At 38.5% G+C, this 22814-nt stretch overlaps 2 protein-coding genes across 3 annotated transcripts in view; one reads left to right on the forward strand and one right to left on the reverse strand.

Annotated features, from left to right (window-relative positions):
- Window positions 1-22814, forward strand: part of ntn1a (netrin 1a) — a 47122-nt gene that overhangs the window by 19327 nt on the left and 4981 nt on the right. The window contains exons 2-4 of one of the 2 annotated variants that reach the window (XM_077570823.1): window positions 7159-7347; window positions 12378-12527; window positions 14179-14232. In XM_077570823.1, coding sequence (XP_077426949.1) covers window positions 7159-7347; window positions 12378-12527; window positions 14179-14232 — 393 coding nt within the window. The remainder of the gene's footprint in view (window positions 1-7158; window positions 7348-12377; window positions 12528-14178; window positions 14233-22814) is intronic. The other variant, XM_077570824.1, reaches the window with a different exon arrangement.
- Window positions 10942-22814, reverse strand: part of stx8 (syntaxin 8) — a 53223-nt gene continuing 41350 nt past the window's right edge. Inside the window, exon 9 of the transcript XR_013294777.1 lies at window positions 10942-12414. The gene's annotated coding sequence lies outside the window, so the exon portion shown is untranslated. The remainder of the gene's footprint in view (window positions 12415-22814) is intronic.

Below are 22814 nucleotides of genomic sequence, written 5' to 3' on the forward strand. Positions count from 1 at the left end.
CATGGCGAGCTCGTAGCTATAGAGAGAGATATTAGGTACGGTTTTAACTCGGTTATATGGGGGGGGGGCAGTGCACGTAAATAATAATGAAGTTCAAATTTGATGCACGTTGAAGGTAAATGAAAATTGTACTTAAATGAAAACAAAGATTCAATGCAAAATGTATTGTATTGTATTTAAAAGTCAAAAACAACAACATTGTACTTTTTTAAAATAGTTTTTTTTACTGTACTTTGTTTGAAAAAAGAGGCTGTATGTATTACTAGAAGTGTCCTTCTAATACTGTATTTTTAATATTTTTAATCTCTTAAATTGTATTTGTATTTCAGTCTTGTTTTCATGTAGCACTCAAAAGCGTATCACAATATGAAAATCACTGATTTATACTATTTACATCATATTCTATTATCATTATCTTATCAAAAATACATTTTGTAAATCTGAATTGTTGATAACACTTGTGTAATTTGTAACTGCTTATGAATGTTTTACAACTGTGTTATAACATATCAATAAAAAAAAAATCCTTAAAAACGTACTTTTTAGTTTTTGATGTTATAAATGAAAATACAAATAAAAAATAGGCTAAGTAGAATAATACTTTGTAATATCCATAATATAGTTGACAAACAAGCTGCTGCTTAGACTTTCATTAATTCAGAAGTCAACATGTTAATTTGGTGCTGAGTATGAAGAATTGTCTACAAGATGAGGCGCTTGTAATTTGTTTTTTGCGACTCATGATTTCCACTGCACAATGAGGCACATGTTTGCAGGGTGGTAATCACTCCACAAAACAATGAGCTACTGCAAAACCGCTAATCTTTGTATTGTTTTGTTTTTCTCCCTGTTTTGCACAACTCTTGATTTGCATCCCTGTCATCGTTATCATCATCAGACTACATTTTTATCACCCGCTGACAGAAAGATTGCGCGTTGGGGGATTTTGCATAAATCAAAGAAAACATGAGGATGTTCAATTATGAAATAAAGAAATGAGAACTAAATAAACAGAAGTGCGCGTGTCGGCTAATTATTTGCTAATGGGGCCAAGTTGATGAATATTCTGTATGACTTCTTGTACTAATTCATATATGAGGATGTAATTATAAAACAAAATAAATAAATAGGGCTGGATTCCATCAAATCAGTGCCATTTGCTTGTTGTAACTCTCTGTTTTTCCAACTCTGACATTGAAATTAAAACTTTACTTTGTTTGAAAAATTAACATTGATATTGTGATTATATGCGTTGACTGTTGAAGTCTAATTTTAGAGAGCACGGACAGGCAATATTAAAGTAATCTTTTAAAAAAAAATATATATATTTTTTTTAATATACAATAAGATCAATGTGCAGGACAATCTGCTTGGTAAAAAAAAAAACTAAAACATTTTACAGTTAATTTAATCATTTTATTTCTCAGGAATGCAATGTAATGAATACACACTCGCACGCACACACACACGCACATACACATACTCACACACATACCAAAAAAAAAAAAAATATATATAAAATTATTAATTTTTTTTAAATAAAAAATAAAAAAAAGGAGAGCAATGATGATGTCAAATCGAATGAACAATACTGAGCTTTCCTGAAAAAGAAAAAAAAAAGGAATGCAATGTAATAATTTCAGTGCAATTACGTATATACAGTATAAACCGATTAAAATTCTACTTATTTTGTTTGAACAAATAAATAAACAAACAAATAGACACATTAATTTAAATTTGAATGAGTTATTCAATAAAGTTTCAATCCAATTTTTTATGAACGTGATTAACATTATTATAATTGTTTAATGCACACAAATGCAAGATATACAATACAAAGGAATGTTGCTTTTTTTCTTTTAGAGTGTTAATATGAACTCTAAAAGGGAAAAGGATGCCTACTCTCGTCATTTACAGTAAAATATTGGACCAGCCAGGACCACCGCTCATGTTAGGTTAGCGCTAGCGACTTCACTGACTTGCCGCCCCCTTAACGTGTCTTTTTTTTTTTTTATCATCCAAAAGACAACAAATGGCCTGTTTACATATTTAAGTGAAGCCAGTTCGCGGACGTTTTAGTAAAAGTGTCACTTTACAACAATTTGCGGCTGCGACCGACATGGCTAAATTAGTGGTGTTATCGCGGGCGTGATGAGCTTAACCTCAACCTCCGGCTCTGCGGCTTGAACGTGCCTCTAATTAGTAGCGAGGCAAGGCCGCTCCGAGGCTGAGGTCACTCGGTAGAGGCTGGGAAAGACGCTCATTAGCCAGCTTTTTCCCGGCAAAAACATGCTTCCCGAGGATTCGCAGTAAACACAAACTACCCGATAAACATACCAGTTTCCCGTCAAATTTGACACTTGGCAGTGAAAGTTGGTCGTTAAGCTAATTCAATAGGAAGTGTGCTAAAGGAGTCAGAGCTGGCTGCATGTTGATGAATGAAAAACAGGGCTAACACGCCTGGTCTAAGCTAGGCAGGTGTTTTGTTGATTGATATATATATATATATATATATTAGGGGTGTCAAGCAACATTTTTTAATTGTAATTAATCGCATTACTTCAATAGTTAACTCACGATTAATCACAATTTTATATCTGTTCTAAATGTACAATTAAAAAAAAAGTTTTCATACTCTTGTTAACATAAAAGTGGAAAAAATGCTCAACTAAAGAAATATGGCTGCATCTTTTAGTCATTGAAAGTAATTTCATAATAATTCATTATATATATATATATATATATATATATATATATATATATATATATATATATATATATATATATATATATATATATATATATATTAGAGGTCTCAAGCAATAAATTTTTTCAATCTTAATTAATCGCATGACTTAATTAGTTAACTCACGATTAATCACAATTTTATATCTGTTCTAAATGTACAACTAAATAATTTAAAAAAAAAAGTTTTCATACTCTTGTTAACATAAAACTGGAAAAAATGCTCAACTAAAGAAATATGGCTGCATCTTTTACTCATTGAAAGTAATTTCATAATAATTCATTATATATATATATATATATATATATATATATATATATATATATATATATATATATTAGAGGTGTCAAGCAATTTAATTTTTTAATCGTAATTAATCGCATGATTTCATTAGTTAACTCACTTATAATCACAATTTTATATCTGTTCTAAATGTACAATTAAATAATTTTATTTAAAAAAAATTCATACTCTTAACATAAAAGTGGAAAAAATGCTCAACTAAAGAAATATGGCTGCATCTTTTAGTCATTGACAGTAATTTCATGATAATTCATAGAATTGAGTTAAAATTAAAAAGATTTGCTGCACTGTAAAAAACGAGTGTGATATTGATTTGTGTTGAGGTCATTTTTTCTGCCACTAGAGGGCATAATTACATTTGTAAGATGTTGGGGACAGCCCAGTGCTTTTTTTCTTTTCATACTAAGAGCTATCTAATCTTTAACATGAAGCAACTTGTGAAATTCTGCACATTTTTCAAATTTTAAAATACAAATATATGCATTATTATTAAATGTATTACTGCTAAATTTTGACGTGGACGCGTCTGCTGGACTTCCCCCAGTACAGGCTCTCAAAGTAAGGGGCGGTCATCACGCGTTAAATTTTTTTGTAGTGTTAAGAAAACTTTATTATATTTATAGAAATTAACTCTAAATTAATGCACTAATTTTGACACCCCTAATATATATATATTAGTGTATTTTAAACTACAAATATATATCAATGTTATGTTTTGAGTTGATTATATACATTATACTGTTGGATGCAGAACTGATTGCATCATTACTGTACGCTGCGGGGAACTGAATATGTGGAACTCCCACAGTCTTACCAATGAAGACATAATTGGATGTATTTAATATGCCCCGCGTTGACGTAATGTCTCGAGTGGTTTGAACACTCAATACACCTTTGTTCATGCCAAAAATAACAATGTCTCTGTGAATCTCACAATTACACCTTATTTCCACCAAGCAACTTTAGAACTCTAGTGGGTCCACCTGTCAAACGTGCCGTCAGTAATGCAGTAGTTCCCATAGCTGGCTTTGCATATTTAGCATTAGTAAATCCAATGCATTTAAAATACGTAAAACTGTGATGTAAATATATTTTAAAAAATTGAAAACTAAACTACGCCATGATTTATTTTGTGAATCACACCCACATTGACAACGCAAAAAGTTGCCGTTTGTCAGTCGCGACTCAACGACGGATCTTCTGGAAGCGAGCGAGCACGTGGGACTTCTTTACAAGAAGCAACATGCCTCCCAGACCGAGCGTGTCACCCTCACCGATGATGTGTTGGCGGGAAACAATGTTGTAACAAAAGCATGTCTGCGGGTACGAGCCTGATCCTTGCCCAGCGATCACCTGCAGACAGGTTCAGCGGTGATTTGCGCCAGCTGCGTCTTACAGACGGCCGTCTTGGATGTTCAATTCTTTTCAACACCGTGTCACAGATTATCTCAAAGATGTCTAAACATCAGGCCTGCGTTGTCTCACGGCCTGTGCGGATTAAGGATGTCTTGTTGGGAGTCCCAAAAGTGACTGAATGAAGGTTTTGTGGTTACGTGCTGCGATGCGAACTATTGTGTTGTGTTTATATAACCACAAATGCTGCTTATGGAAACACTTGTCTTAAGGGCGTATATTACCTTTGTGAATTTTGCGTTGATTTGTGTTGCGAGCCAAAATCGTGAGCTTCATTTACACAGACCTAATCACTATATATGGTACAAAAACAAAATCAAAGCTGTACTCAGTGTTAAACAGAAAAAGGCAAAAAACACTAAACACACTTGAGGATAAATGAGGAAATATCCGTTCATGTTTGAGCAGCGAATATATATAAATTTAAAGCCTCCGGTAGCTGGAATATATTCCACAGGGGCATCCTGGGGCGCCATGCTACAACGAGAGGTGCTAGCCACCAGCTAGCACATCTTGACTGACAAACAAATAGCTCATCTGCGGTGTCTCCTCATACTAGAGACACTTGTGGTAAAGTCAACTGGTTTTTTTTGTTTTTTTTTTAAACATGGCAGAACATGTAGTAGTTCAGTCTTACTTCTTATTAGCTATTTAAGACAAAGCATAGCTAGCTAGTGTAAGCATAGCTAGCTAGCTAGCTAACAGCACAGTGTAGTGGTCGAAATGGGCCAAATAATTATGACTAAGAAACTCGCAATTTCAGATAACCGCTAAAGATGTTATATCGTCGGGGAGAGCAACTCGTGTGAATTACTTGGGTCCTGTTTTAGGAAAGCTGGAATAGTAAAAAACTGTTACAGTATCTAAACAATTCAGCGCAACATAATTCTTAGTCTTTGTACGTTTTTATCTGTCAACATGCATAGTGAATTAAGAAACAAATCTCTTTATTCACTTTACAGGGTCTTTAATTGAGCAGATTTATGACTTTGTGGCAACAGAATGAGGCTGACACACTTTCCTTTATTAAGTCCACCAGTAGATAATTGTTTTATTGATTATTGTTATATCTCTACATCTGTTACTCCATTTGCGTTCGAATTATTCATTAAAGGGTTCCAAAATGCTACATAGATGCTAACCTTTAGCATGTCATTGGCAATTTCCATTGTATGTTTGGTATAATTGTGAATGTCTGCGGATTTTGTGTATTATAAGCCCATGTGGGCTCACTACCTTGAGTGCATGACACTAAACAAGAAATAAAATTAACTGAAATTAAAAACTATGTTAGCATGATGCTTGTAGAGCCTTTAGGCATGTGTTTGATTGTTCTAAATATAAAACGTGCAACGGCATTAAACAGCTTGAAGCCTCTTTTTGGTAGAATTGCTCACTCGTTGCCATTAAGTTTTACTTAATGTGAAGTGAGTTGAGTTCACTGGCAACATACAGCTTGTATTTTGAAAAACTCAGTCAAGTCGGGTCAGTTGTATCTCAAGTCACCACTTAAATGTGATTCTACGGCAAAGCAAAATTTTATGGCAAAGGCGGAGTAACATGAGAAGTTCATTTAATATTTGAGAAGGTATGTTTTTTATATGATGTTTTGACCAAGTAGGACCTTTGATTTCTGCATTGGGTGCTGCAAATTACCTAAGCAACAACATTAATATTCGGAGTGTAGCTAGATGAAGGTAGGGCTCATAATGAGTGAGCTGGAACAGATTCCAGCTCACTCGTGGCCAAAATGAGGACAAGTACTAAAGTCTCCAACAGACAAATGATATGATTATAGGGCTTTGAATTTATTAGAATAAACAGAGAATTTACTTTTTCTATTTTTCTTTCTTAATGGGTCCAAATAAATTGTGAAAAAAAAACAAGTACATTTATTTTAGTGTCTTTATTTTATGCTGTGCTATATGTTGTATGTGTCATGTGTTTTTTTGGGCTTTGACATAAATTGCAAAAAGAAAAAAAGAAAACAGTTAAATGACATTGATTTTACATTTTTTATGTACTTTCTGTTATTTTTAGCTTCATTTGTTTATTTCATATTGTGTTATGATCTGTTTGGTGTTGTTTTCTCTCATTTTCCTATTTATATGGGGCTGAAATAAAATGTAAAAAAAAAAAAATACAATAAAATTCAATGTATTTTAATGTGTGTGCATAGTCCAACTTCACATTTTGCAGAATACAATTCTGATAACCAATTAATTTTAAAAAAGGGGAAACAAAGAATATTTTCTCTTTTTTGGGTCCTTCAACCCTTACAACAATTACAGGCGGAACATTTGACTGTTTTACATTACTTTGTCCTTTATTATTTAACCTTACAAGACATGGAAAATTGTCATTGACCAATTATTCATTTATTTATTTATTTTGTTTGGAGTGGGGGTTGAATGCCATTATCTTTGTCTTGAGTGTCAGATGTGTTTATCTGTAAAAAATAAAAATAAAAAATAAAAATAAGCATCAGTAAAATTTATTTTAAAAATTTGGCCCATTTTAAAAAGGCTAATATCGCTAAATTTAATCAGTCGGTGCCTAGTATTGTGTTGTATGGTGTTTTATTTTATAGTAGTTTATTTTGACATTTGCATTGCACCTGTTAAGTTTCTCGCTATAATGACTTGAGGCGTTAGTGAATGCCACTCACTAATTGGCTTTTTTTTTTACTTCCGCAGCCTGTAACTGCAACCTGCACGCCCGCCGCTGCCGCTTCAACATGGAACTGTACAAGCTATCGGGGAGGAAGAGCGGAGGCGTGTGCCTCAACTGCCGCCACAACACGGCCGGACGACATTGCCACTACTGCAAGGAGGGCTACTACCGGGACCTGTCCAAACCCATCTCGCACAGGAAAGCCTGCAAGGGTACGCCGTCACACTTTATCACAAAACACATCTGCGGCCGGAGTGCGCGCGGACTTGATTGTCAGGAGGGCGTACATTCAACTATTATTTATACAAGGCAAAAAAAAAAAAAAACTCTCATAGCTTCTTTGCCAGTCAATTTCATAAGGGGTTTCGGGATTTATTATATTTTAAAAAAATATTTAGTGTTCGGCTGTACGGAAGAAGGAAGGTAAAACAGCCGTTTGAGAATTCTAGTTATATTCCATAAGGAGAATAAAATAAAAATAAAATTAAATAATAAAACAAGAAAAAAATCAAAAAAATAAACATAAAATAATAAAATATAATAATAATAATAATAAATAGAAATAGAGTATAAAACTAATGCTAAAACTAATAAAAAATGATGAATTTGCCCTAAAAACTAATTAATACCAACTGAATTTGAAAAACAAAAGACAAAATGAAATAAAAACAATAATGAAAGATCCCAAACTATCATAACCCTGCTTTGTGTGTTTGTGACGGACCGGTAACGGTCCGCGGCCCCGTGTTTGGGTACCGCTGTTCTAGTGTTTTAGATTAATGACAGGAAATGGGGGAGGAAGCGCAGCGTCTCAACATTCCTGAGCCTTGTTTCGCCCCCATCGTCCTCTGTCAGCGGAGATGAGTTGGAGGTCTGCGGGGATGGTGAAGCGAGGGCGGTGTAGTGGGTGTTCCCTCTTTTGACACTGAGTTATTTGGCTTAATTCGAGGGGAGGCGAAGGGTTGACAGGACAAGCAAAGCAAACAGAGGCGAGGTGTGAAGTGATCGGCGCAGCAAGCGGGAGGTCAGTCGTGAGGGTGAAAGATAGGAAGGAATGGAGGGCGGTGGAGGTGGTGCGAACACGCCCCTGCGCAGGTGCGCTCGCCGCTTAATGCCATCAAACCTCAGCCGAGCTCACCGGCGTCAAAGTGAGTTTTCTCACCTTTGCTGTAGCTGCAGGTAAAAATAACAGCAGCGTAATCCCTGCCCAAACAAGCCACGCGCTCCAAAATGTTATACTCACGCGTGGAAATATCGGCCGCGCGATGACAGCTTAAGCCCACGTTTTCCCACATCACTCAACAGGGAGTGAGTAAATAAACAAGTCGGCAGTGACAGACCTCAGACAGGCCTCTGCGAAAAGCTTTACGTGGAAGTTCGGCCGAGATGTTTTCTGTTCTTTTGTGCTTTAGTGTCAATAACACACAACTATTTTCTTGCGCCGCGCAGTGTTCGGGTTCTGCAAATAGTTTTCATGAGTTGCCGGCTGTGATCCAATTGGGTCTGTATTTGTAGGAGACGCAAACGTCGAAAGGCTTGTTCGGGAACTTGGTTCTTCTCTATGTGCCATGCTGGATGGATGGATGGATGAATGGATAGATAGATAGATAGAATAACACTTAAACCTTAGCTAGCTAGCTAGCTAGCCTGGATAGATAGATAGATAGATAGATAGAATAACACTTAAACCTAGCTAGCTAGCTAGCCTGGATAGATAGATAGATAGATGGATGGATGGATGGATGGATGGATGGATGGATGGATGGATGGATGGATGGATGGATGGATGGATAGATAGATAGATAGAATAACACTTAAACCCTAGCTAGCTAGCTAGCCTGGATAGATAGATAGATAGATAGATAGATAGATAGATAGATAGATAGATAGATAGATAGATAGATAGATAGATAGATAGATAGATAGATAGATAGATAGATTAAAACTTGAGCGTTTACACGCTACCTAGCTAGCTAGCCTATATGGATGGATGGATAATATATACAGTATATTCCACAGACTTCTATAAAGTAGTCCGCTCATTTTGTTCCATTAAATGTGCGTAATGATCTAGAGGGGTTTGGACCTCCCACCTGCGCACTCATGCGTAATCAAATACTAACATTTTCCAAGTTACGCTGACATATTCGATTACATCAACAGAGGCTTCAAATGGGTGGATGTGTGCTAATTAGCCTGAGATGACAACAGATAGGAAGCACGGACCGTTCCTTCGGCGGCCAAATCAAACAACCGAATCACAGATGTGGTGTGTCCCTCTCGCACTAACACGCACGCGCACAAAAAGTGAACACCTTTTATGGGTTGTCTTTATGTCAGCATAGTTGAGTGTGGCTCGCAGCGCAGTAAGCAATGTGTGTCCGCTCCCCCGGGCGCTGACAGCAAATGAGAGGTTTGCTTATTTATGAACTCTTAGGACCATCGCTCATTCCCATCGGAGGTCATTATGAGAGAGCAGCGGCTCACACTCCAAACATGTACACTTCTTCACATTCGCTGACCAAACGTGTGAACAAATCTATATCGCTTTGCATCTGTTTTGACATCAACAAACAAAGGAAGTCGAGCGTTGATGTTGGGAATATTTTTTTTTGTTTGTTTTCATCTGATCGTTCAAGTCTGATCACTTCAGGAGAGTAAGACAGGCCACCGTCTTGGCTTGGTATCTGCCTAATCCATCTGGAGTGGCCATGAAGCTGAGCACACAGCCACTTAAGCGCTAAGTGGACACGCACTTAAAGCAGAAAGGCTCGCTCAACATCCCCCCCCCCCCTCCCAAGTACGTCGGTCATTTGTCCAAAAGGTGCCTGCCAGAGAGTCGTTCAATTTGTCACGCAACCACACAGCGCATCCATCAGGGGAAGTGGACTCTGGCCTCAACCGAGCCGAGGTCCTTTACGATAGAACCATAACTAAACGTAAAAAAAAAAACCCAAGGAGGAATGCACTTGGCTCGTATTCGGCTGACATTTGTCTGAATTTACAGGCCTGAAGACGTGCTGGACGGGCATACATGCTGCTTGGGGGACCATTTGTGCATACGCGTCCTCTAGCCCAGATAGACACAACTCGGCCATGATAGATGTGACACGTTGGCCTGATAAAAATGCTAAAAGGTACAAAGCAGACTTAAGAAGTTGATAAGAGGCGTGAACAGAACTAGTAGGCACACGCGGGGTGGAGATAAGATTCGAAACAGGAGCTCAACGACAAGCACTAGAGATAAAAGTGACAAAATGGAGAGCGCTCTTTTCAATACTAAAATTTACAAACAGCAAACGACTCGTTTCCATAAATCAGTGTTGGACTTGGATGCACAACATTTGGGAAAATGATTACATTCCCCAAGCACACGCGCTTCCAAGTCAATCGGTCAGTGAGGAAGCGTAAATGACGCTTTAATCACAAACAGGCGATTGGTTTTGTCCTTGCTTGTTGCACGCATTCAAACAAACACACTTCCTGTACAAGCGGGCAAATTCATTTCAGATTCTGGTTAGCTTCTTAGAAGACCGGACAACTTTAAACGCTTTACTTAACGACTGCAAACTTGTTTTCTTTGTGAAATGTGACTTTATTCATTACAAATGATGATTTTGTTGAAGAAAGACACCAGATTGATTATCTTCTGTGTTCAATAAAATAAAATAAAAGACATAAGCAATGACAGAACTGGTAACATAATCAATTTAAAAAAGGTTGAGTACATCAATCACCCCCACCCCCCCCCCCTTTTTTTTTTTAAATAACTATACAAAAACAAAACTGTCACGATGGGTGTGAATGGTTGCAAGATGGGGGACCCAAATGCAAGGAAAGACAACAGCGAGACAGGAATGAAGGGCAATATGAGGAACTTTGTTGATACATAGAAGGTAAGGTGAGGAGACAAATGAACGAGAGTAGGCTGGTCGCCATGATGGGACCGGACTGGACGAGAGTAGGCTGGTCACCATGACGGGACCAGACGGGATGAGAGTAGGCTGGTCGCCATGACGGGGCAAGAGTAGGCTGGTCGCCATGCCGGGACAAAAGTAGGCTGGTCGCCATCACGGGACGGGACGGGGCGAGAGTAGGCTGGTCGCCATGACCGGACGAGAGTAGGTTGGTTGCCATGACGGGGCTGGACTGGACGAGAGTAGGCTGGTCGCCATGACGGGACGAGAGTAGGCCGGTCGCAATGACGGGACCGGACTGGACGAGAGTAGACTGGTCGCTATTACGGGACGGGACGGGACGAGAGTAGGCCGGTCGCCATGATGGGACCGGACTGGACGAGAGTAGGCCGGTCGCCATGACCGGACGAGAGTAGGCCGGTCGCCATGACAGGACTGGACGGGACGAGAGTAGGCTGGTCGCCATGACGGAACGAGAGTAGGCTGGTCGCCATCACGGGACGGGACGGGACGAGAGTAGGCTGGTCGCCATGACCGGACGAGAGTAGGCCGGTCGCCATGACAGGACCGGACGGGACGAGAGTAGGCTGGTCGCCATGACGGAACGAGAGTAGGCTGGTCGCCATCACGGGACGGGACGGGACGAGAGTAGGCTGGTCTCCATGACCGGACGAGAGTAGGCCGGTCGCCATGACAGGACTGGACGGGACGAGAGTAGGCTGGTCGCCATGACGGAACGAGAGTAGGCTGGTCGCCATCACGGGACGGGACGGGACGAGAGTAGGCTGGTCGCCATGACCGGACGAGAGTAGGCCGGTCGCCATGACGGGACCGGACTGGATGAGAGTAGGCAGTCGCCATCACGGGACGGGACGGGACGAGAGTAGGCTGGTCGCCATGACGGGACCGGACTGGACGAGAGTAGGCAGTCGCCATGACGGCACTGGACGAGACGAGAGTAGGCTGGTCGCCATGGCGGGACTAGACCGGATGAAACTAGACTGGACGAGAGTAGGCTGGTCGCCATGACTGGACCGGATGACGAGGCAGAACGTGGTCGACTTGCCAGTGACGAGGACAACTTGACAGTGACGTGGACGACTTGACTGAGACGTGGTCGACTTGACTGAGACTAGGACGATTTAACTGAGACGAGGACGACTTGACTGTTGACCGTTTTCCACTAATTGAATGCACCTTTCTGCCACCTGTCCCTCTGTCCCTCTGTCCCCGCCATCACCCGAGTGCACTTTCTTATTTTGTGATCTCTCACATGTGTGCGACCACTCACTGTGCCTTTCCTTTTCTTCCTGTGTCCTTCACAGCATGCGATTGCCATCCCGTGGGTGCCGCCGGCAAAACCTGTAACCAAACCACAGGACAATGTCCCTGTAAAGACGGTGTGACCGGTATCACGTGCAACCGCTGCGCTAAAGGCTTCCAGCAGAGCCGCTCGCCCATCGCACCCTGCATAAGTACGTGAAAACTGTCTTTATTAACACTATTGATTTGTCTTCTTGACAGGCCACAGCAGAAAGTTCAGATTAGAACGTGAGGTTACTGGAAAGCAGGAAATGCGATACACACCACCATGCACACTTCAATTATCTTAACATAAATCTACTAATCTACACAAAAAAATCAATGATGAGAAAATAAGTTGTAGGGTTATGAAGTGATAATATTGAGAAAATAAAACATTTTATAAAATAATATTTTTAGGAGGTCACATAAAAAAATACATTAAATAAAGCTTACTCCCTCAAAATGATGTCTTTTTCAAGAATCTTTTTTCTTTGTTAAAATTATTTCCAGCTTTATTCCCGTCAAATTAAGACATTTTTAGTTATTCGACATCATTCACCTTCACGATATCTACTTTCCTTTGACCACTTTATTCATGTTAAATACAATTTAAAACAGCCTTTATTCCTATATATTAACTTTTTTTTGTGATAAAAAAATTGATTTAAATGAACATTCTAGAAAAAAAAATCGCTCATTATTTTATACAATCTCTTATACAATCTCTTTTTTTTTTTTACTTCTGGAAAAAAATTAAGCTTTTGCGTCATACTACCACAGAAATAATTTTAAGACTTAGAATTAAAATTATGACTTTTCCTCCCCATTGGACTCAAAAATTCAAGTTAACGTCATTGCTTTATAAATAATGGCTATAAATATTTACAAATCCATTAATAAAATAAATGTATAATAAAATAATAAATCTTTTTAATCAATCAACGTTTACATTGTTTTAATTTTTTTCTGAGACAAAAAAAATCGTACATTTTAATGTAAAATTATAAATGTGTTCTCTTAAAACACAAATTTACTTCCCAAAACAAATCTAACTTTAAAAAAAAAAGCACACCAAAAAACTTCATATGAATGTGATTTGATGACCACATTTGCTTTGGGCCGAATTGACACTCAAGAGACCTCATCAACGCACAATCATAGACTGACTATTTTACATTTCCTGCAATTACAAACAGTCAAAATAGCAGAAGGCCAACATGTGACTCTTGACTAAAAACAATCAACCAATGAATTTGATTTATTTGTAAGCTAAAAGTCGAGTCGTGTCAATTGTCTGAATGCTGATCTTTTTTTTTTTTAAATCAAGTAATCAACTGAAAGCCATGTTTGACCTCATATCTTCGAGATGAATCATCACATTCATGTCTGATCAAAATCGAGTTTGCGTTCACCTGCGCGCAGCTGCTTGGCTACTCTTTCTCTTCCTACACACTTTGATGGCTGCGGTTTCACAGCTTCGTCCTTTTCTTCCTGTTCCTATCTGCTCCAGCATGGAGCTCCTTTGTAGATAAGAGGACCACGCATGCTTCCTTTCAATGTCAATGCAAAAATATAATTGCAAGGGTCAGTGGAAGTGGAAGTCCATACACTCCATATGTCTTAAAAATGATTAGTTAGGCCGGCGGATCTTCAAGAGGCTGTGCCGCTGTGGGTGTGGTCACATCCAAATTTAGTCATGGCCAAACAAAGTGGCAGCCCCTTGCTTAAGTATGCTTTTTTTTTTTTTGCAATCTGTTTTGTACTTCATATTCACACAGTATGAGGGCTCTGATCGTTGTGTTTGTGTGTGTGTGTGAGCAGAGATTCCAGTTACGCCGCCTACGACAGCAGCCAGCAGCACAGAAGAGCCCTCAGGTGAGCCAAACGGCGACCGGGAACTATTGACATGCCACACATTGACCGGAACATGCCTTGGAGACACAAAATATGGATATGCTTTCTTATGCAATAGATGCATTGGTCCAAAATATATTTGGACAAATTGTATGATGCATTACTGTATTATGAATTTTAGCGTCAAGTCCCAATCACTCCTCATACAACAGAAACTCTATAATTAAACAACTCTATTTGTGTACCAATATTTTTTTTCTCTCTCTCTCTCTCTCTGGCACGAGCACATGGTTTATATTTTTTATACAAAAATTATAGCACACTGTATTAGCATTCGCCAGCTTTAAACATGCTTTTCACATGTAACGTAATTTTTTCATCATAATTTGGGGGGGATAATAATTACCGGATATTTTATTTCCAACTTTTTATACAAATTTTTGACAAAATTTTACACTTAAATTATAATATGTCATAACATATTTTATTAGCATTAGCCAACTTTAAACTTGATTGTTCCTGGAGAAATTAATGTTATATATTTCCGGCTAATAATTAACTAACATTTGATTTTCAACTTACTCATTTGCTCCCAAAAACGTAAAAATACGTTCTATTTAAAATGTTTTGTGTCCAAAAGACGTTTTTTTTTTTTTTAATGCTAGAGCGTACAGAAGGCAGCCTCTCAACTGCAAAGAACGGTTGAAGAAATTGCAGTTATTACAAACGGCCAGCAGGTGACAGCAGAGCAAAAGAGATCAACCAGGGCCATGTTGAAAAAAAGCAAATTCACTCACAGTTCTAAACAGATTTGTGAATAATGATGAAACTTAGCTATATTCTAATGCTAATTGCTGCAAAACGGAAACTGATGAAAGAAGAGACTCTAATCTTCCTTGTGGTAGGTTCCATGTTTTTATAGCAATAGAACACAATATTCTGTGGGCCTTGCAAAATCTGTCAAAATCCAGTATAACATCCGGGGGCAGTTAAAATGGCTGGGAGTGAATGAGTTAAGGGGATACTTGACTCATTGAGCTATTTTCAGGAGTAAAAAGTTAATAGTTTATCCAGAATGAATTTGTCAACTTCATTATTTTTCTTGTACAATTAAAACCTTTAAAAACTATTTTTTCCATTTCCTGTCAACTGAAGATGACATCGTCACCTGTGCTGAGGAAGTAGGTAACGACCAATCACGGCTCACCTGTTTTTTGGGTTTGGTCAGCAAACTTGAGCCATGATTGGTCGTTACCTACTTCCTCAGCACAGGTTATGTCATCTTCAGTCAACAGCAAGTGGAAAAAAAATAGAATTTAAAGGTATTAATTGTACATGAAAAAATAATGAAGTTACCAAATTCTGAAAATGGCTCTATGAGTCAACTATCAAAATTTTGGACATTTTATACAAAAATGCTAACGTACAGTATTATAGCCTCAACAAAAGTAGACAAATAGAAATAATGTCCATTGAAGAATTTTGTGTGAATCGGGTGATTCATGCTGCACGCATGCCAGTGGCAGGAGGCCTGAAGTGTGTAGTTGGACCGGCAAGCTCCTCTGGGACAGCTTTGATTGACAGCACAGTCACTGCCTAATAACCCCCCACACCTCCCTTACATCCCCCTCCACTTCTTTTCTTTCCCGCTTTCTTTTTTCCATCTTCCATCTCCGTCTGTTTCACGCTTTGTCTTTGACGTGGCCGAATGCGAGTGTGTGTGTGTGTGTGTGTGTTGTGCCGAGAGGGAATATATCTGGAGTTTCTCCAGGGCCCCTTTTTGTCACGAGGCCATGCACCTTTGGAATTGTAGTAAGTAATTCTCAGTTTAATTCTTACTTAGCATCTTGAAATGAAGAGTTGAAATGATTTATCTTAGTGTCATTTTTCATATAAAAAAAAACGTAACAATTGAACAGGGGTGTGTATACTTTTTATATGTGTTGTTTCTTTCCATTCCGCTCTAACTAAAGCGTGTCCTACTGTGGATCCGTTGATGAGAAGTTTCATGAAGAACTGACTTTTTAATGACGTTGGAGCACGTCGTTAGAGATCATCTAATGATGGCGGGGGATGGCAGGGCTTCCCTCCTCAAAGTTTCTGTTTGAATTTGAGCAGATGGCAAAGCTGACATGACATGACGTGCCAGGGTTCGCGGGTCCCAACTCATGCGTTTACATTTTGAGCTGAAATGTTGACTGCATTGGTGCTACTTTTTGAACAGCTCTGATATCATTTGACGTATTTTCATAAACAGGTGGTAAGCAAAATTTCAGGATTCATACCTGCTGCATTGTATCATAACATATGATGCCACACTAAAAATACAAAAAGTTGAAATAATAAATTTTACATGCAATTAAGTTGTGACTATATTTTTAAGAATGTTTTTTGGCATACATAAATGAGAATAAAATTTAAACTTTTCACAATTTTTTTTAACGCGCAATTATTGACCGCCCCTTGGAAAGCCTGTATTGGGGGAATTCCAGTGGCAACGCAGCACGTTAAATTTAGCAGTAATAAATATAATCATGATGCATATATTTATGGAGACTGAGGTCAAGTGTTTGTATTTTACCATTTTAACAATGTGAGGAATTTCACAAGTTACTTCATGTTAAAGATTAGATAGCTTTTAATATGAAAAGAAAAATGCACTGAGCTGTCACCAACGTCTAACAAATGCAATTACGCCATCTAGTGGCAGAAAAATAACCTCAACACAAATCAATATCACACTCTTTTATAGTACAGTCCAGCTTTTTCATTTTAACTCAATTTTATAAAATTTGCGATTAATCGTGAGTTAACTATTGAAGTCATGCGATTAATTATGATTAGAAAATGTAATCGCCTGACACCCCTAATTTTAATAGCGTTACAATTTGTTTTAGTTTTTTTTTTTTTTTAAATGTAGCCTCCTTTGAAAAATTGCCATTGTGGAACTTGATTTTGAGAAGACGAAAAATGAAGAAAAAAAAATTGCATAGACGATAATATGGTGTGGTCGTAATGCGAGCAGAATTATTCAGAATTTTCCAAGACTTTTCAATGAACAAGAAGTAGCTACGACTAGTGCGATCTTTGAAATTTTTCATAAAATTCATCCAAGGTAAAGATCAACAAAAAAAAGCCAGAGAAAAGCCTGTGTTGATGGAAAAATCAATGACAGAGTGTCAAAGGATAGTTTGGCAGGTGGCTCCGTGCGCCTCAGCTGGATGGCGAGGAGAAGGTAGGTCGCATATTTGGGGAGCCGACGAGAGGGCCTAACGGAGTGAATATTAATTCCCCTTCCAATATTTCGCTTCCAAATATTTAGAAGATATATTGCCCTCCAATTGGCTGATAAAAAACAAAAACGGACAACATTGCTACATCAGTTCGTACATATGAAATACTGCTCAATTCTTGTATGTTCAGGTTCCCAAATCTCATTTAAATATGACTATAATCTGCAAGGTTAACTCGTTCACTGCCATTGACGGCTATCGACGTCAAAAATTCATTTGAACTATTTCTATTAGTTGACACTTTTGTTAACAAGAGTATGAAAACCTAGAAGAAAATTATTGAAAATTTAGAACAGATCTAAAAAAAAATATTAATCGTGAGTTAACTATTGAAATCATGTGATTAATTACAATTACTAATTATTATTTTTTAATAATTTGATCGCATGACGCCCCTAATTTTTAATACTCTTTTCTTAAAAAAAAAAAAAAATTTTTATATATATATATATATTTAAAAAAAAAATGTTTTTTTAATGTCTAGCTTTTCATACTCTTGTTAACAAAAGTGGGCAAAAAAAGTTACACAATAAGAAATAGTTCAAATGAATTTTTTGACGTTTATAGCCGTCAATGGCAGTGAATGAGTTAATTAAAAACAGGTGGTAAAATCCACTTGTGGATGCTTTATCGTTCCCTCCCGTGTTGTCTGGATGCCATCCAAATGAAGTGTAAACAGCGCAAAGCAGAGGAGCTCGGAGCAGGGCAGCACACTGGGCGCCCTAATCTAATGACACGCTTTATTTGCCACACTTTGTTTTGCCCATCAGTGTGCTGAGGGGAGAAAGGCCTCCTCCTGGGCTCTCGGTCACACCTCCTCACATTCGCACCGCCGAGTCAACTTAATATGCATCTCCCTACTCAATATGCACATGAGATACACTTGTGTACTCTGCTGCGGTTTGCCAAAGCGGCGGGAAAGGAACAAACGAGAGCTCTGCAGCTCCCCCTAAAGGTGTAAAGTGAAATATATTTATAAACAATGGAGCAGATTACCAAAAAAGATTTTTGTTAAGTGAAGCACAATTATTATTGATGAGATTGTAAATATACCACGCACCAACTGCATGTGGCAATATTACGGTGGTTGGAAGTCACTACACTCTAAAAACTGTTTCTGGGTTGTTTGTGTTGGGTCAAATTTCTGGGTTATTAGTATATAAAAACATGATGTTGAAAATGAATTCACATATCAGCTCATAAGTATGTATTTTTAAAGATATGTATTTGATTTAAAAAAAAATGTTTTTAATTATTCCAATTATTTAGAATGCAGAGATGTACGGTGGCATTTGCCTCATTTTTCACGTTCATTCTCCATGAACCAGGAAGTAAACGGCCAGCTAAGAAACCAACGGACCGACGCAAATACGGAGCTTTGGAATTTTGCCATTTTTGTCTTTTCTCCAATCATGGAATAAAAAAAATTGTCTGGTCGTATCTAGTGTTGTTCCGATAGCGTTTTTTTGGCCCCCGATACCCAGCTTTGCAGTATTGGATGCCGATACCATACCGATACCTATGTTTTTTTTTCTCAACTTGAAAAAGCTGTCCTGCCATTGGTTCAGAGCATTCAAGGGCCAATAGGATATCTTAGCTCGGCATGCAGTGAACATGTCATACATCAGTGAATGTCGTGCATGAGCAGGACACAAGATGCTGCATCCAAAGTCCTGTATTAGTATCGGCATCTTACTTGTTAGTACTCACGATACCACAGTTTTAATGCAGTATCGGGGCCTCTGACACTAGTCGTACCATTTCATCTCATTCTTCATGAGGCAGGAAGTAGCCTGCTAACTCAGAAATGGACCGACGAACAAACCCTAATATTGATTTTCACATTTTTTTCTCACTACTGTCAAAGAATCATTTCTGTTTTGATTTTTTTGTTACTTTTTTTTTTTGCGCCTTTTGAGCTGATAGAACCACTGATACAGTCCAAATGTCATGTACCTTTTAGGAAGGTGCACTTTATATGTACTTAGGATCTCTCTGATAATGTATTATCACTTTGCTATTGATAGATATTATAACATTTTTAATTCTTCATTTCATATATTGACCATTGTTACACATTATTAACAATTTAATTCTTTATATTAACCTTGTCGAAATGTTTTGTGTCCTGTGCAGAGCAGATGGTGTTGATTTCGGTATAATCTGACCTTAAGCTGGGACATACTATTTAGTCGAAAAAGTTCCTTCTCAGCGCTTTGTGCGAAAGCACATTTGGTCCTTGAGAACAGAATCTGTTTCGAACACGCACTCCTGACTCTGTTTTCGCCATCGCTCATGGAAAAGTACCCAGAGAGTATGTTTTGTCTACAAATGAAAGAGAGGAGGTCTTTTAACTATAAGAAGCCATTGTACACGCGGAAGAGACACATTTCGACGCTCTGAATCCCACCTGTTTAAGTGAGGAATTAGAGGCTGTACGAGTGTCCAGAGATCTCTGTTAGATAAAATCATTTTTGCAAAGGTGTTTTTTTCTTACATTAAATCTGTCTTCAAATTTTGGAACACGCAAAGAGGACAAATCATTTTATTCCTCTTTCACTATGAGACAAGTGCGTCCTGTGTCTTGTCATCTAAAGGATTAGCATTTTCCAAGTAGCTAACTGCTAACCAACAACGCAAACAGGTCAACAAAAACGGCAGTCGATTCAACATCCGAATGAAGTAATTGATTTCTTTGCTATTTAAGTAGGAAGGAACCATTAACCCCCCCGCCCTCAGAATTACAAACCATTCACCAAGAACCAGGAAGTGGCCAGCTAACACACCGAAGAACACATGAACACATTGTTTCGAAGTGTTCAGTAACTAGCCTCAGTAATAAAAACGATTCAGTTGAAAGTGTTTGGCAGCAGTATTATGGTCCAGGGGCCGAGGTCCAGATCTGATTTAGGTACTCGCCAGGCTGCAAACAAAGCGGCGTAGTAACTACATCAGCACATTTAAGCTGCTCCCACTTCCCCTTGTCTGTAACGTGCACACAAAGGCAACATTTGTCCTCCTGGTAGGGGACCGCCTGGTCCTCAACGGGGGTCTTGGAGCTCCTCGCAGCGAGTGCGATGTCGCAGGGGTACGCTAATAGGGTAGGAAAGGCTATCAAAGGGAAGTATCGTGATGCCTCTCAAGGGGGGGGGGGGGGGGGGGTTCTGAGAAAACAAAAAGCTTCCTTGCCACAGCTCCAGCTTCAAAATCATTTAAATGGTAATCAAGGCCAGCTCGTTTAGACTCGATTGAATTTGTCGCTATTCTAGTTACGCCATCATCGCTAGTGGAGCTAGCGGACTTGAGCTATTTTCATGACAAACTTCACTCTTGCTCTATCTTCTTTTTTGTCAGCCCCCCGCCTCATTCCTCCTGTTTTGCGTAGGTGAGGGGGTGCATTTTTTTCTCCTTCCAGTGTTCCCTTGGCAACCTCATTGAAAAAGAGCATAAAGGGGGGGGGGGGGTGAAGGCACAGAGCAAAGATCTGCTCCCCCAACAATGAGGTTTGTTCACCGCACTGCATCCAGAGGACTCTCCTCCGCTAAAGAGGCCGTCCCATTTCCCTCGTGCCGCGCTCGCCGAGTCGGAACTCAGGATCCAATTTTCAGGAGCAGGGAAAAATAAATCTGATGATTTGAGTACAACTGTAAGTGGATGACAGGTTAGCAAAATAGCATAAGGCGATGCTAGCAGGTCGTTTTGTTAGCATTGGAGAGTTCCTAACTCTTGGGTAAAGTTGCGGCCTCTGAAATGTGTCGTATATGATCGTTTGGCCTCCATTGACTCCTCAACGAATAGTTTTAGAATCCTTTGGGTGATTGCCGTGTGTGCGTGAGGTATTTATTTCTTCAGAGTGGGCACACTCCCCCCTAAGAAAAGTGTCTTCTGCTCCTAACTCTTCTTCATGGATGGCTAATTCTCCCTTCCTGACCTCCCTTTGTGCGGCAATGACCCCTTTCATACCACCCCCCCCAGCCTCCACACCCTGGAATAGCCGCTCGCCCGCCCCCAACGCTTTTCCTCCCAATGTCCACGCCGCAATGAATGCAAACGTTTGACACGGCCCTTCGTTGGGGCCTTGATCCCAGGGCGACGTTTTTTTTTTTTTTTTTGGGGAGGTGACAAGCGAGGTGAGATTTGGATGGAGGTGATGGGGTGGGGTGGGGGGGTCAAAGTTGGCGGTGGGAGGGTGGTCCGCATTGGGCTGAATGATTCCCAGGTTTTGACAGGGAATAAGTGGCTATAGGTCGGTCATATGTAACGCGCTGATGTAGCATCAGGCCTGTGCAGCGGCCCACACAGGACACACACACACACACGCATGTTACATTACGCAGAGGGTTCATACTCAAATGTTTTTTGTTTTGTTATTTAGATTTTGTACACGTGTATTACGGTGTTTCGTCTATGCGTACAGAAATGTGTAATATTGTAAATATTCTTACTTAAGAGCAATACAAATGTTAAATTAGAATACTGTATTAAGAATTGGTGATATAATTTTTGTAATATATTAAAAAATAAAATACAAAAATGTCTATCTGTAATACAAATTCAGATTCTGATCATCTTAAAAAAAATGAATTGCCTTTGTTTCCATTTTTATTGGATAATTTATTTCTAGAACTATTTCCAGTTATTTTAGAACAATGGGCCTTTTTTTCAGATTTTCTACAAAAGTATGTGTATTAAAATATCTCGTGTATGCATACAGTAATGTGTAATATTGTAAATATTCTTACTTAAAAGCCATAAAATATATATTAAATTACATTATTAAAAATTTATAATTTACATTTTGTAATAATATATTTAAAATAAAATACAAAAATATCTAACTAAGATACAAATTCAGCTTCTGATAATCTTTTTTTTGTATTTATTATTAATCGCCTTTGTTTCCATTTTCATTATATAATTTATTTGTATAGCTATTTTGAGAACAATAGGCCTTTTTTTATACAAATGATTTAAAGTTAAATATGAAACTCATGTGGCAGTGACATTCTCTAAAACCAGTGGTTTTAGACTAGTGGGTCACGGCCAGGTGATAAAAATTTGCAGGGGTTCCTCAGGGCACAACGGTACAGACATACGACACTTTACTGTCAAGGATACATTTTTGTATTTGCCACTCGTGTTCATCATCAGTTTCCTTATTTTTTTTCATCTTCAACATACTTGTTTTAATACTGTAGATTTTCTTAATTGTTGAACGTCTATTAAATATACATTTTACGTACATTTTTTTTTAAAAAACCGTAATGTGAACAATTACTGCATACACATTTTACAATAACTATCGAGTGA

This window comes from Vanacampus margaritifer, chromosome 7, assembly GCF_051991255.1.
Source record: "Vanacampus margaritifer isolate UIUO_Vmar chromosome 7, RoL_Vmar_1.0, whole genome shotgun sequence".
Taxonomy (NCBI): Eukaryota; Metazoa; Chordata; class Actinopteri; order Syngnathiformes; family Syngnathidae; genus Vanacampus; species Vanacampus margaritifer.